This window comes from Schistocerca cancellata, chromosome 1 (genome assembly GCF_023864275.1).
Source record: "Schistocerca cancellata isolate TAMUIC-IGC-003103 chromosome 1, iqSchCanc2.1, whole genome shotgun sequence".
Classification (NCBI taxonomy): Eukaryota; Metazoa; Arthropoda; class Insecta; order Orthoptera; family Acrididae; genus Schistocerca; species Schistocerca cancellata.
Window position 1 is genome coordinate 1,096,297,508 of NC_064626.1, and position 17,015 is coordinate 1,096,314,522.

General features: G+C 36.0%; 1 protein-coding gene across 14 annotated transcripts in view; it reads left to right on the top strand.

The window, feature by feature from the left end:
• Positions 1 to 17,015, top strand: part of LOC126091654 (serine-rich adhesin for platelets) — a 443,990-nt gene that overhangs the window by 411,744 nt on the left and 15,231 nt on the right. For 12 of the 14 annotated variants that reach the window (XM_049907085.1, XM_049907086.1, XM_049907090.1 and 9 more), the window contains 2 exons: positions 72 to 423; positions 15,413 to 16,384. In XM_049907085.1, coding sequence (XP_049763042.1) covers positions 72 to 423; positions 15,413 to 16,384 — 1,324 coding nt within the window. The remainder of the gene's footprint in view (positions 1 to 71; positions 424 to 15,412; positions 16,385 to 17,015) is intronic. The other 2 variants (XM_049907081.1, XM_049907093.1) reach the window with 2 other exon arrangements.

Consider the following 17,015-nt stretch of genomic DNA (forward strand, 5'->3'; position numbering starts at 1 on the left):
AAACTGTAAATATTGATTTTTTTCATGTTTTCTTTTCAACTATAAAAGTGTGAGACTTGTTTTACCAACAGGAGCGGTTTACTCTACCAAGGCTTCGCCTTGTGAAATCTCCGTGGGAAGCTGCTCTGGAGACTGGTTCCGTGGATGCAGCTTTCCAGGAACTCAAACCACTGCAGTCATGGAGCTTTTCTAGTGCTCCAACACCAGCTGCCCCTGAGCCAGTTCTGAGTTCAACATTTGACAGCTACAAATCAACAACACCACAACCTGTATCGGCTGAACCAGCATTTACTCCTCTTACACCCTCTACTGGTGTCAGTCAGCCTCCAAGCCAAAGAGTTTCTGGTCATGAAAAGGACTTTCTGTACAAACCTAAGGCACCAAGAGGATGGAGCGGTGCACAACACTCACAGCAAAGTTATGGTAATCACATGAAAGATTTATTTGGACAGCTTTTATTTAATTATTTTAAATATTGCATTTTGCCCAGTAGAGCTTTAACCATGTATTTGTTACTCTGGTAAATGTATGTAATTTTACTAATGATGATACACTCATATAGATGCATGACTGTAATATCTTTGATGCATGTGTTTTATATTAGTTTTCCTTCATCACCAGCTAATTGTAGTATGATATTTCCACATTTTCGTTTTTTATCTCTTCCCTCCTTTTTTTCCGTACACCCTTTCTTGGTCCAATACATATTAAAATGCTTCTGTATAAACCTTTGTGGCAGTTCAAATACAACTCTTAAAAGGGATTTGAACATGCAATTAAGTAAACATTAACTACAGAGCTTATACTTAGATGTACAACTTGAGATTCTATATGTTGTGCAAAACAGACATTTTCCAGTATGTTGTCAGCTCATATTACAAACCAGTTTAATTTAAAAACAAGGCAAAAAACAATTTTCTGCTTGAGACTTTGATTTTAATAATATCCACAGGTGATGTAGCGAGTCATGCTACAAATCAGAAATACCTTAATCATTGGTTGGTAAGGGGTTTTTCCGTATTTTCCTTATTGCCATATTAGAAAGGCATTCTTTTTCATAAAAGTGGAAAGGCGCAAGTTTGTTTCTTATGTTTCATTTCTTCTGCATTTATAGAAAGATGCCTGTAATTTACCTTGCAGTATATTAGTTTATATTTATGAGGATCAAGAAATAAATGTAATAATGGATAACAGAACTGACAGGAAAGTGAACATGAAGGAGTATCTTGTGTGGGGACAACATTGTGTAACAAAGAAGATATAGAACATAGGCTTCATATAGGAGAATGGAAGAACCTATAGGTGTGTGAATAAGGAAGAGAAAAAAATTATCATCTGATACTCTTTATGAGCATAATCCTTTATTAAGGAAATCATAAGACTTTAATTTTCTACATTGCTGGAGCAGCAACCATAGAATGAATTCTTCTTGTAGAAATGGTAAAACAACCAATCAGTTGCAAATTTGAAGATTTATTAAAACCCATTTACCGTGATTTCAACATTTATAAAAAGTCTAGTCTTTATCTGTGGAATAAAACAACAGAACTTTTGCTGCAGTATTCTTACAGCCCAAGAAGGATATTTCATAGTCTCTTACTATTTTCATTTGGTCTTATTACTTAGAAGGTAATTTGTCCAGTCATAGTAACGTGTGTAATTTCTTCTTCTAGTGCACCTCACTTACACATTGTTCAATTTATCTATAAAATCTCGTAGCTTGGTATAAAATGATAGTTGTCAAGAAGATGGATATTATGTCCCATTGTTATCATTCTTTCATAAAAATAATAGAAGAGAATAAAAAGAATCCAGATTGTGAGCTTCTGAAAAGGAATTCCATGGTATGTGTAACGTGAATAAAGTTCAATATTAATATATTAAATTAAAGTAAAACAACCACTTACCATCTCTAATTAGATATACATCTACCAAGATTCAGCATAGACAAGTACAGTTAGGAATAGGTGTGATAAGCTCCAGAGACAAGATTAAGATTGGTTGGTGGGGAGAGTAAACAGACCAAACTACAGGGTCATCAGTCCCAAAGATTAAGGAAATGTGAAGTCAGTAGAAAGAAGTCACGTGACTTAATAATTTTATTGTATCACTGACCCAATTGGATGTTTGTAAATGTGGTATTTGTCACCAAACACCAAGTCTAGATTCATGTTTTGATTTATTTTATTTTCCCAAGCTGTAATTAATTTAATCAAATGGAATTATATGGTTCCAGAGACCTTTTCAAGTCTCAGACATCTATGACATATGTATGCAGGCTGAAGCTGCAGATGAAAATTTATACCAAGGCCAGGATTTGAACCCAGCTCTCCTACTCATTAGACAGATGCGCTAACCATTACAGCACCTTGGAACAGTGGATTTGCACAACTGCATGGACTACCCTAGCATGCCTCCATTCTCAGTCCCATTCATGCCTCAGCCCACTTGATATTCTGTCTAAACTCAAAAAGCATTGCATTGCTGAGGTGCTAGTCCAGTACAGTTGAAGAACTTCTGCAATACTGTTACGAGTTTATCAGGAATACCAAGTAAGTTGAGGTGTGAATGGGAATTTGGATTGAGGAGGGAGGCACGCCAGGGTAGTCCATGCGGTTGTTCAAAGCAACTGGGCCAGGGTGGTGTCATGGTTAGTCCATCTGCCTAGTGAATGGGAGACCTGGGTTCAAATTCTTGCCTTGGTACAAATTTTCATGTGTCACTTCAGTCTGCATACATACATCATACATGTATTTGTTTATTGACATTTAATGCCAAGCTCTTTGCATTAACCAAGAGTGGACATACTTAAGGATTTGATCAGTAGTTGTATGCAGCAATTGCTGTGGCATACCTATTATTACACTAGTATCATCTTTGAGAAGTGCAGCATTGGCTGTAATATTCCAATGCGTGAATGTCATTTATATAGACATGGAATAATAAGGGCCACAGACTGTTGTGATGGGCGCTAATGACCATAGAAGTTTTGCGCCCTAAAACCACAAAAGAGAAAAAAGAAAAAAAAAAAAAAAAAAAAAAAAAAAAAAAAAAAAAAAAAAAACAGACTGTTGTCTTATGGAACTCCTGTTTCCACTTTTTTGCATCTGATACTAAATTGATTTTATGGTTGGAGTAAGCTGTCATCAGTCCTACACTCTGTGTTCAGTTTTGGAGGTATGATTCAAACCACTTCTTTCTTCCAAGTTTTCTAAGAAGATGCCGTGACTGAGAGTATCAAGTGCTTTGGAGATTAGTTAGTTTGTCAGCTAGTTAGTTATTTAGTTTGTTTCATGATCCATGGATAATTTTGCACAATAAATCATAATGATGTGAATGAGTCATTTTACATTCCATCGCAAATTAATTTGTCAATATGACTACATGTTGACCAATCATAAGTCGTTTTTTTTTCTTTTTTTTAAATACAGGTGTTAATAATTCCTAACAGCCACATTTTACACATTTATTATAATATAAATTCTCCTGTGAAATAGAAGAAGTTGTCAAGGAGAATTTTTTTCTGTTTGTTTTTAAATTTTACCTTGCTATCTGCCAGACATTTTATATCACTGGGCAAGTAATCAAAAAAATTTGTTGCAGCACTGTGCACCCCTTTTTGTGCTAAAGACAAATTTAATCTCACTTTTCCTCCTGGTATTGTAATGATGTACATCATTGTTCCTTTTGAACTGTAGTGGATGATTTACAACAAACTTCATGAAGGAATAAACATACTGTGAAGCAGTAGTCAGAATGGCTAACTCCTTAAACAGATGTCTGCGAGATGAATGTGGGTAAATACCACATATTATTTTTACAGCTTGTGTTTTAGCAATGAAGACTTTGTTTCTTAACTCATAAGTGGGCACACAGTGTTTTTCATAATACGAGTGGGCATGTGGCATACTTTGAACACCTGTAAGGAATAACTATATTTATGACATTGGTGGAGGCTAAAGAAATGAATTAAAATTTGTGCCACAGCTGGGACTTGAACTCAGATCTTTTTTGCTTACTAGGGAGAAATGCTGACTATTACACCACCACAGCACTCTGGCAACAGTGCTGCTTAAATGTCTCAGGGAAAATTTAGTTATAAAAGCTATATTTCTGTTACAAAGGTAAACATATATGACCAAATCACAGTTTAATGAAACAATGATAAACTATACTTACATTAAATGACTAAAGCATTGTTTAACTAAACAATAATAAAATAAACTTCCATCATATCACTCTGTTGCCACAGATAGTTGTTACCCCACAGTAATGAACCACATGAAACATTAAACAGCACATTTGCATCAGATCCCAGCCAACCACTTATTCGATTACTAATTATCTCATACACAACAGCCCAGTTGTGGGATTGTGCTACTAGCTTGTAATCTGGGTCATTTTGTTGCATGGATCATAAATTTTTTCTCACCCAGCTCATCATTTATTTTATATTGCTGCTGCTCACTTGCACACAAGTCAGCACAATTCATCATTGTGTTAGATGAAGCATCATGAATGAAGAGGTATGGGCTCACAACTGTGAATCAACAATGAAATGGTGCAAAACAATTTTATTTGCAGTTGGCGCACTTTATGCATAGGTGCGCGCACTCGAGGGTTAAAGATGAGCTACCCCAGAACATTATTCCGTATAACATTTCAATGAAAATATGTCAACTTACTGATCTGTCCCTCAGCAAGATTTGCTATGATTTTAAGTGCAAATGTGGCTGAACAGAGATGATTTAGGTGTTCCAAAATGTGTGTTTTTCAGTTTAAATTGTCATCAATATGGACATCTAAGAAATTTGAAGTTTCCACCCCATTTGTTATTTCCTCACCATGTGTTGCATCTACCATTGTTGTAGTACTCCTAGATGTGCAGAACTGAATATGTTGTGTCTTTTTAAAATTGAGGGCGAGATTATTAGCAGAAAACTAGTCAATACTTTTACAAAAATTGTTTACCAGTTCTTCTGTTTCTGTGTCTAAATTTACTCCTACAGTTGGAGTCGCAAATGACGGTGGTCGAGTTTAGGCTTGATCTGCGCACCTATGTCAGACATTCTCTGACAGTCATTGGGTCTTTAGTAGTGTTCTGAGCACCCCTCTGTGAACGTCGTACCTAGTGCGAGCATCACACATGACCATAGTGAGTTATTTAGTGAATTTTTATTTTGTTTGCTGCAACTTCTCATGGCTTGTGGTGGTGTTAAGTGACAAATTCTGTACAAGCAAGCGAGAGACATAATTTGAAGGCTACACACTTTCATTAAGTTCAAAGCAAGTGTATGCACATACAGCAACTGTCACTTGGAACCAGCAACAGTACAATCCGCCTCCATGCTTCTACCTTCATGAAACACCGTCCTTCAGGAATTGCATTGTGCAACACTATTGTTTCTTTCGTAGATTTTGGATTATTTGATAAGTGTAGCACATTGCTATTATTTCTGTGTTTTTCTTGCGTGGAAGCCGTGCTGATTTCTGTTTAGTAAATTAGGATCATTTAGATATTTGTCGATTTGGTGCTTCATATATTTCTCTAATATTTTCGAAAATGTTGGAAGGAATGATGTTATCACTATTTATAGCTAAATTAGAATTATGTTAATACCTTCAGCTGCTAATGGGCGTTGATATATATCAACGGGGACAAGTGAAAATGTGTGCGCCGACCGGGACTCGAGCCCGAGATCTTCTGCTTACATGGCAGATGCTCTATTCATCTGAGCCACAGAGGATAGCGCAACTGCAGGGACTATCTTGCACACACCTCCCACGAGACCCAAATTCTCACCTTGTCAGACATGTCTGAAAGAACAGACATCGTATCCATATAAGTATATAGTTCTGGCAACACCGGCCCTGACCTTCTTCTTCTGTGCGGATGCACACATATTCCCCAAACTCTTATGGGACTTGGTAAGAATGTCTTCCATGAGTAATGAGTGTGTTGGGGTGGGACACTACGAATGTAGTGTGTGGATATACAAGGTGAGAATGTGGGTCTTGCAGGAGGCATGCATGAGATAGTCCCTGCAGTCGCACTATCCTCTGTGCCCTCGGTGGCCCAGATGGATAGAGCATCTGCCGTGTAAGCAGGAGATCCCGGGTTCGAGTCCTGGTTGGGGCACGCATTTTCATCTGTCCCCGTTGATATATATCAACACCTGTTAGCAGCTGAATGTATTAATATAATTCTAATTTCGTTCTAGATGGCTGCAGGTCATCAGTGGTGTCTGTTCTTTCGGACATGTCCAAAAGAACAGACACTATATCTATATAAGTATATAGTTCTGGCAGCACCGGCCATGACGTTCTTCTTCTGTGCGGATGCACACATATTCCCCGAACTCTTACGGGACTTGGTAAGAATGTCTTCCACGAGTAATGAGTGTGTTGGGGTTGGACACTACGAATGTAGTGTGTGGACATACAAGGTGAGAACGTGGATCTCGTGGGAGGCGTGCGCGAGTTAGTCCCTGCAGTCGTGCTATCCTCTGTTCCCTTGGTTGCTCAGATGGATAGAGTGTCTGCCATGTGAGCAGGAGATCCCGGGTTCGAGTCCTGGTCGGAGCACACATTTTCACCTATCCTCTTTGATATATATGATATATATCAACGCCCGTTAGCAGATGAAGGTATTGATATAATTTTAATTTTGTTCTAGACGGCTGCAGGTCATCAATGGTGTCTGTTCTTTCGGACATGTCCAAAAGAACGGACACCATATCCGTATAAGTATTTTTAGCTAATGTCATCACTTTTGATCTTTTCAGCATTTTTGGAAGTACTCCTTCACTAAATAATAAGTTGGCTATGTATGCCATGGCCTTGCAGTCTGTGTAGCTGTCATTGTTATGGTACCTAATCCAGCTGAATTTTAGGTTGCCATGGAATCTGATTATTGACAGCTTCTTTGCAAAACACATCTCAAAATATCCCATGAAAACTGAAGAAAATGAATTATATGCATCATTTGTATTTGTTATGGACAGCACTTCGGCTCGGGATTCATTAGTTAGGGTATTTGTAAATTTTACAGTTTTTTATAGAAAACTTTCTTGTATACATAAAATATGTTTTCTTTTTTATTTTTTTTTTATTTTTTTATGGCATTGGAGGTATTTTGAGGACAATCTGATAATCATAAATCTGTATTTGTTACTTCTACTTCTGCAAATCCTACATTTGAAAATATATTGTCCATAAGAGTGTCTGTATTGTAGGTTATTTCTGTGGTTTTGTACACGTGAGGAAATAGGGTAATACTACATAATAGATTAACACTACAAAATATATTTAAGAACTGGTATTTTAGGCTACTTTCATTCATAAGATTTCTATTGAAGCCCCCAAATGCAATTCCAGTGGCTGTTTCAGTAAATAAAATGTTAAGCAATGATTAATGAGTAAGTCTGCATTTCTCATTGGGTGGCATGTATATTCCATTGGCAGTGACTTTACCTTGTATTTCATACAACTGTACAGCTGCTATTTTGAATTGATTTTCTACACTCAATGATTCAGCTTGACTCATACCTGATCCTTGATTTGGTAATGATGCATACACATCCATTTTGGTATTTTTCCTACAATATTGACTATCCACCTTATATGGCTGAATTTAATGCTACTTAGTTCAAAACTGCTGCAACAGAGATCCATAATGCAATTGCACTCAATATTTGCACCATTCATTGCTACCTAATGATTTATTTCAAAGACTGAATGTTTAGGCTTCATATCTGTAGGTGACTAGGATGAGAACTGGTTGTAGTTGTATTTACATTTCTAATATCATTGTGTCCTGGTGAGGCACCAAAAATCCTTGAGAAACATGAGTTTTCTGCATCTCATGGGTCATTCAGTGGACTGTGGTGATTTGCTTGCTGCTGCTGTTGTTGGTACTCCTGCTAATGTTATTGATGTTGCCATTTCCGTCATTATTGGTGATGCTGATGCTGTTTCAGATACTTCAGGTATTGAATTTGCCACTACCGCTGTGCTTCTTTGTGAACTTCTGGCATTTGGGTGTTTCTTTGTGCTGACAGAACATCACATTTGTCTTGGAGTGGTAATGCTTCATTGCGTGCACATTGCACACCAGATTTTCCTAATGTCCTCGAGGGGAATGACTTTTGAAGTATCACAATTCACATTTGTTTTTATAATTACTATTCTTAAAATATTTTCTGTTACAATGTTTTCTACTAATCTAGTTAGATGGAGACCATGTCTAGTATGAAATCTCTTTCCCACTTTGCTTATATCTACAAAAGTCACATTTTCTAATTGCCGGCTTATGTTTCTTATCTCACTGGTTGTTTTTTCCACTTATTTGTTCACACAGGACCATTCTGCCACATTGTAATGATGTGAAGCTGAAAAAGCAATGATGTTGGATCTTCTTAGTTCATATAGTCTTCTTTTAAGCAAGAGCACTAAATCTTGTTTTTGTTTCTCACAATATCATTTGTTCCCTCTTGGAAAACAGAAAAGTCTTGTTTGCTTAATGTGACTTATGTTGCTGCACCAAATTTTGCACCTGGTTTTACTGTGGAAGTGAGGCTCACATTGCTTTTATTTTGAAAATCAACATCTTTGTTTTCCCCTTGGCTAGATTAATATATTTCAATGTTAATAGTTAATGTTGATGGAAGCTACAAAATTAGGCTTACCTTTGCGGTGCACAGTATTTTTTGTGCACTATTTATTTGATCCTTTTCTATCACACAAACTGATAATTCATCAGAACAACTTAAGGCTAGCAATTTTCATTTACACATTCACATTGGAGTTCATATTATCTGCGTCAATAAATTTTCTTTTCACATTGTCTTGTAGAATGTTCTTGAAAGAAGTTGTTGTGCACAAACTTATGTTTGTTTCACCATTTTCTTAATTTTGCACTGAACTTCACTTTTTGTCCATTTTTCCAAAATGGTTGAACTATCATGAAAAACTTAGCATGTTCAGTTCACTTTTTATTTCTTGAAGTTTTGTGATACCCATTCTCAGAGCTCTAATTATAACCTGTAAGTTAGTTATGGATTCATTTATCTTGGTAATTTTGTCCTTACAATTTTCACACATTTTTTTTTAAATTTTTACCTTAGCCGCCATCTTGCTATGATTCCAACTATACTGTTTGAGTGCTGCTCACAGACTGGCTGTAGTTTTGTGTGCAATGCCCATTAAAGATGTGCTTGGGATAGTTACACAAAATATTAGCTTACACGGTTAATATATTCAATCCTATGTGAGTGGCCTGAAGACTTTTTAAGTAATAACTGAGTCCATTGTTCTGGACAGTGAGTGTTAGTCAGAGACAAGGGGATCATCATGAGGACCCCAGGAAAGTATGGAAGAACTGTTCTTGTTCTCTGTATACATAAAGGATCTGACAGATAAGGTGAGCAGCAATCTGCAAATGTTGGCTGAGAATGCTATAGTAGTGTATGGAAAAGTGTCATCATTTCATGACTTGGAGGATACAGGATAACTTAGACAGAATTTCTGTTTGGTGTAATGAATAGCAGCTTGCCGTAAATGTAGAAAAATTTAAGCGAATGTAGATGAGTAGGAAAAAAAATGTTATAAAGTGTGTTGCTTTATTTATTTACTCTTCATAGACAGAAACAAGGATCTCTTTTGGACTGTGGACATATTTTACACTTCATGCCACAACTTTTGGAACAGTTACAAATTGTATAACTCTCTCACTGATACAAATAAATGCTATTTGTAAAAATGAAAGTACTCCTTCTGAAAGTGATTCCTTTATATTAAAAAACCTTTATTTGTAGGAAACTCCTTCAATACTATTTTAAAGCAGCTTCTACTTGTTCTTTGTAATTTTTTTGGAAGTTTGTTATTGAATTTGATTCCCAAGTAATAGAGGCTGTTGTCTGTACTCCTTGTATTGTCTTTCCAGATGATTATCATAGTTCCTCTTAATATTATGATGGTGCACACCTCTATTTAGACTCTGTACTGCTTGTATTTTAAAATTATATACTTCTGAAAATCCCTCTGCAAGACACATTATAATAAAGCTTACACATATTCCTTACTGCCTTTTTCTGAAGAATGAATACTCAATTTCCATGCTTAGCAGCATCACACCATGACACTTAAATTCCATATGTAGGGTATGGATACACTAAATAATGGTAGATAATACTCATTTGCTTGTAATTAAGAACTTGTGCTATTGTCTTCATTGTTTTAATTAATTTTCTTAATTTTTGACATAAAAGATCAAGGTGATCCTCCCAAAATAGATGCCAGCCTAACATTATACCAAGGAAAGCAGTGTTATTGTGCTTGCATCGATTAAACATCTAGGTGTAACACTGTAAAGCAATACGAAATGGGATGACTGTATAAGGTCAGTTGTAGATAAAATGAATGGTTGACTTCAGTTTATTGTGCGAATTTTAGGAAACTGTAGCTCATCTATAAAAGAGATCACATAGAACCCTATTGTAATTCATTCTTCAGTACTGCTTGCGTGTTTGAGACCCAACGAGATCAAATTAAAGAAAAATGTCAAAGTAATTCAGAGGTGTGCTGCTACATTTATTATTGGTAGTTTCAGTCAACATGCAAGTATTACGGAGATGCACCATCAACTCAAATTGGAATCCATGGAGGGAAGACAACATTTTTTATATGAAACACTACTGAGAAAGTTTAGAGAACTGGCTTATGCGACTGAAGGCAGTCCGATTCCATTGCCACCATCTTACATCTTGTGTAAGGACCACAAATGATAGATAAGAGAAGTTAGGGCTCATACCGAGGCATATAGACAGGTAGTTTTCTCTTGCTCCATTTGTCAGTGGGCAGAAAAGGGAATTGACTAGCAATGGTAATAGGTACCCTCCACCATGCTCTGTGTAGTGGTTTGCAGAGTATGTATGTAGATGTAGAAAAAAAAGGTATAGTATACAGATACATGTTAGACAGAGAACCTATTTTGGTTAACAGTTGGCTCAAGATCCTTAAATTGTCAGAAATGATGGTTCTGTTTTATGAGGTGGTTCTTGAGTGTATCTTTACTAAAGCCCATCAAAAATATTCTAGAAACAGATTTTCTAATTGAAATATTTCACTAACTAACATATTATTAAGATAAAATTATGTATTGTTGGAAACAGAAAATTTACAGAATGAGATTTTCACTCTGCAGCGGAGTGTGCGCTGATATGAAACTTCCTGGCAGATTAAAACTGTGTGCCCGACCGAGACTCGAACTCGGGACCTTTGCCTTTCGCGAGCAAGTGCTCTACCAACTGAGCTACCGAAGCACGACTCACGTCCGGTACTCACAGCTTTACTTCTGCCAGTACCTCGTCTCCTACCTTCCAAACTTTACAGAAGCTCTCCTGCGAACCTTGCAGAACTAGCACTCCTGAAAGAAAGGATATTGCGGAGACATGGCTTAGCAGGAGAGCTTCTGTAAAGTTTGGAAGGTGGGAGACGAGGTACTGGCAGAAGTAAAGCTGTGAGTACCGGACGTGAGTCATGCTTCGGTAGCTCAGTTGGTAGAGCACTTGCCCGCGAAAGGCAAAGGTCCCGAGTTCGAGTCTCGGTAGGGCACACAGTTTTAATCTGCCAGGAAGTTTCAGAAAATTTACAGTTACAATACGATGCGGCTGCATCTTTGAAAAGATTGCTTATTAAGATTCTAACATTGTAGACACATACAGTCTTGAATAAAGATAGTTTTTGAACTACATAGTTTTCACAAAAGATAAGATATTCTTTATAAAGATGGAAATAAGGATTTTCAGATATGTTATGACAATCGTAGAACAGACAACTTTTAGCGGGGTTGAATTTTCATGTACCTACATGAAAATTTTTGTATATATCTTTGAATTAGATGTTTCTATAACAACTGTTTATACATTGTTACTTGGTGCTTATGCCCTATGCGTTAGATCATAAAGCTTTGAAAACAGTTGTGATAAAAAAGTAATGAGAATTTTTGTTTTTCTTAAAGTATCTTTATTTATTCATCAACATCAACTTTGTGCCCTTCAAAGTTATTTTCCTCAGATATAATACACTTGTGCCAGACCTTTTTCCAATGTTGGAAGCACTTCTGGAACTTGCTTTTCATTATTGTGTTCAGCTCCTTAAGCGATCCTGTTTTTCTCTCATCAGTGGTAACAAAATGTCATCATTTCATGGCTCTCTTCAGCCTCAGGAATGGAAAGAAGTCACAGGAGGCAATGTTTGTTGGATATTCACAGAGGCAACAAAAAGTTTTGTTTTTTGCCAGAAAATCATAAACAAGATTTGAAGTGTGAGCGGGAGCATTATCGTGATGCAATTTCCATGAGTGGTTTTGTCACAATTCTGGTTGTTTTCTTTTGATTGCTTCATGCAAATGCTGTATAACTTGTAGTTAGTATTCTTCTTGACCATACGGCAGGAACTCGTGATGCACTCTACCATTGAAATCAAAGTAAACAGTCAGAAGAACCTTCACATGTGATTGAACCTGTTGAATTTTTTTAGTCTTGGCTCTTCAGGCAGTTTCCTCTGAGACAATTGGGCCTTGGTTTTGATGTCATACCCATATACCCAATTGTTCTGGGTTGCTGTTGAATTCATTCAGCAATTTCTTAGCAGTGTCTGAGTGATGTCTTTATTGGTCAAAATTCAACAATTTCGGAACAACTTTTGCTGCTACTCATTTAATGCTCAAAGCATACAAAAACATTGCTTTCCATGAGACAAAGGATATGCCAACATCATCAGCAACCTCTGTGATGGTGATTTTTCCAGACCCATTTTCTTTACTTCTTCCGCATTGCTGTCAGTAGTTAATGTGCTAGGGTAATGAGGGCAGTTGTCATCTCCAATGTCTTTTTGACTCTCTTTGGAATGTTTATACAACTCATAAACTCTTGTCTTACTCATAGTAGACTCATTAAAATCCATAGCCAATATTTTGAATGTGGTGCTGCGCTTTATTCCATTTTTTAAGCAAAATTTAATGCAAATTCTTTGAGCCATCTTTTCTGTAAGTAAAAATTCACCAAGCAGTCAAAAATACATATAACCTTTTCAACTGTCAAAAATATACTAAATATTCAAAACATCTGAAAATACAAACGTATCAGGAACATGTGTACCAATGAGATAAGAAAAAAAAGTTTTGAAAATCAGAAGTATAAAGCCTGCAAAATTAAAAAATTCCCTGTTACTTTTTGATCACGCATCATATGCATTGCATATCTAAGAGAGATCAGAAAAGAAATAAATTGGATTTATGTGAAGAGTGGTTTCTAGCTAGTGCAGCTATTCCACACAGTAACCTTTGCAGCAAAACCTTTTCTGGGGGGCTCCCATAAATTAGTAAGATTAATGCAAGGATAATTTCTCTGAAAAGGAGACAGCCAATTTCCTTTCCTGTCCCTGCTCTGCCTCTAATGACCTTGTCATCAAGATTTCTTCTCTCATTCTATCATAACATACAAAATTGTATAGAAATTTTGCGGCATTGACATTGGGTGTGAGAAATAAGAAAGAGGACTTAAGCACAATACTGGTTATATTCTGAGACCACGGTGTGCATAGCTAAAAGTTGGCTACCATTCTTTGATGGAAGTAATCTGCAGTCATGACAACATTACTGACAGCACACAAGTCAATATCTTTGGAAAGACACATTATTTGGCTCGGCATATTAGTTGATAAGATTTCAATCAGTAGCCTGAAGTTTTGACAGTTTAACTTCCAACTTACACTAACACTGTTCAATGTGACTTCCAGCTACGGCAACAGTAAGTTGTCAACTGTAAAAAAGTAAAAAAAAAGCACCAACATTTTGTTAAGCATTCCATAGTAACCCTTTTTCTGGGTGAGAAGAACACAATGAATACCACTATAATAAGATCATGCCTCCTGAAGTGCATTGGTGTTCACACCAACCTGTTAACTAACTTTTATTCTTGCTTAATATGAGATTTTTATTTATTCCATGAGATAGTGTTGTGTGGATTCAGAGGATTGGTTCTGTGACGTGATGTTATTATTTAGTACACATACTGCAGTTGGAACATGCAATTTTTTATTTATCACCTAGGTCATACCAAGACCTTGGCCTTTACCCAGTGCATATTGTAGTCACAATCTAAGACAATGTGAAAAATTTTACAGAAGGTGGTGTTCTGCATGATTTGCAATAAACTTCACTAGATATTTAAAGTTTGATGTATGCATGTGTAGGAAATATCAACATTGGAACTTGGTAATGATGTGAAGTGAGTCGAGAAATTGGTTTGTGATTAACAGTGTGATTTTTACACATGATAATATCTTATTTTCGATACACAGATCTGCCTAGCACAATTTTGAAAACAGTAAAATAACAAGTTGGTTAATTGCTAAAATTAATAAGTATTTTATGTCCCCTTTGTATCAATATAATATAAACGTCATAAAACATTGCTATCATTGTCTGCATTTTTCTATAAATAAATTGCTTTATAATTTAAGGAAACTCTCTTACAATTCATCACACCTTAGCCAGAATTATGACTATAATATAGATTTAATTATTATTTTTGTGTAGATGTATTCCATGTGAGAGGTGAGTGATTATTTAAGATGTTTTAAAATATTTAGTGCCAACGCTTCATAGTGATGACAAGAAAATCTCAGTAAATTATTACTAAAGTTGATGCAATAATATTTACAAAAAATTATTACTAACACATTAAGTTTTCTTAATTAAGTGCTGTGCAATTTGAAATGCCATGTTTTTTTGAAAGAATATTGCCTCATAATTTTACAGTACCATTGCTGTAGATGTTTCACATATGTAAAGTTGGAAAGAAATATTAACCAAATGTTACTCATAAAGAAGAACTGTGTGATCATCTGCAAGAAAAATTTTATTTTATTCTTCTACATCTTGAGAGACAAGGAGGTATTATAGATGAACATAATCTTTTCTTTCTTCCTGTCACTACTGTTTTCTTTTTCATTTTCCTATGTCAGTTACCTATGATTCATACTTCTGTGCCACTACATGATAATTGCAGTTTCTATGCAAAAAGAAATACTTCAGTTGTCCACAATATTCACAAAAAGTGGCATTACTAACATCAGAAATCATTCTTTTTAAAAGACAAATAACTGCAACAAAGCATTTGAAAATTTTCAATATTTTTTTTTTCTTTTTTACCTGTGCCAATAAAAATTAAAGACATGTGGAACAGTGATTATGTAAATCTACATTTTTTCAGGAACTGAAATCAGTGTTCATGTTCCTTCTCATACTCTCATTTTGAAAAACAGATACAATATACTTTAATTTCTACTATATGTAATGTGTAACACACTAATTTTGAAAAATCTGTAACAAAATAACATTGTGCAGGTCTTAAGGAGTATAACTTGTCATCAGGTCAGTCCACCACTACCGCTACTACTGATGCTGCTGCAACTAACATCTTAGGCATGGAGTCTAGTATGATACCTACTGGTAGTACTTTCAGTGCCTCATCATCTTATGCCACTTCAATGAACAAGGAACAAGTAACAGAAACTGTTTCTTCAGTTCACAACATAAGTAAGAAAACTGAGAAACAAGTGAAGAAAGAGGAGAATAGTTTTATTACTACAGCTGTTTCTGAGGACACATCATCTCTAAAACAATCTTTAAGTGAAATAATCAAGGGTGAGCAAGTTTCTTCAAGTAAAGTGGCTGAGGAAATTACAAGTGCAAAATCTACCGAATTTATTAAACAAGATATAAGAGACGCAGCTACGTTTCCACCACTGCAGTTCAGACAGTCATCATCTGCAAAAGAGACCGCAAAAGAAAATATTATTGAGTACACAAATATCCATAAGCAATTAGATACTGCAGAGACTGAGAGTGGTGTGTTGTACGAGTCAAAACAGCCTGTTAGAACTCTTATAGAATCATTTGAGCATAATACAAGGCCACCATTTAAGTATAAACAGGTTCAGCCAGAATCACAAGTGGCAGGAATTTTACAACAGAAGCAAGAATCAAAGCCACACCCAAGTTGCTATTACATTGCAAATGTTGCAAATGTGAAATCACGAACATTTGATGTGCCACTACAACAGGGCATTGAAACAAAAACAGAGGGTGTTTCATTTTCATCTCAAATAACTGAAAAAACGCATATCGAATCAAGCTACGAGCAGAAATCAGAAATGCGTAGCAGTACTTCTTTTTTCTCACAACAACAAGGTGCATCCGCACAGCTCACAGAGCAAAAAATGTCGGTACCAACGATTCCTAAGGCCCAGCCTCCACAGCACAAGACAGTATCATCCACAACCGGATCTGTCCAGCAGCTTCTAACAAAAACAGCAGGCAAGACCTGTTTTTTTGTTTCACTCCTGTTTTTTGAGTAGATAGACCCATTTTTGACTGCTACTTGTGATTTAGTATTTCCTATTAACATAAATAATTTTTAGATGTAAATAAATATTAACAAATTTGATCAATGTCTTCCTACTGATAGTAGCTATATATATGTATTTAATATTTGCATGCTGACATATGTGCATTTGTGGTGACCATAAATTGCCATTCAGCCATGTTGAATCTTATTTCTACAGAGACTTGCTCAGTTCCAATGCACTATTTTTTAATCTCTCCTTCGTTGCTGGTAATGGCTTCTCTGAGGCATGCAGGCCACAGTGTTTTATTATGTGAAAGATTACAGTCCTCTTTACTTTATCAATGTTGACTTTTCATTCAACATACAGGGTCGAGACTGGAATACCCATTTCATCATCAGTTGTATCTGGGAAAGCAATCACAATTATATAGATGCAGTTAAATTCATCCATGCATGGATACCTACTAACCACTGATATCCAGTCATACCATTATACCGTGCAGGTAAAATCACATAAGATCACGCAAACAAAACAAAACAAAAATCAAACTGAGCATCTGTGTAGGTTTCAATCTGTATGGAAGTTTTCAAATATCTTTG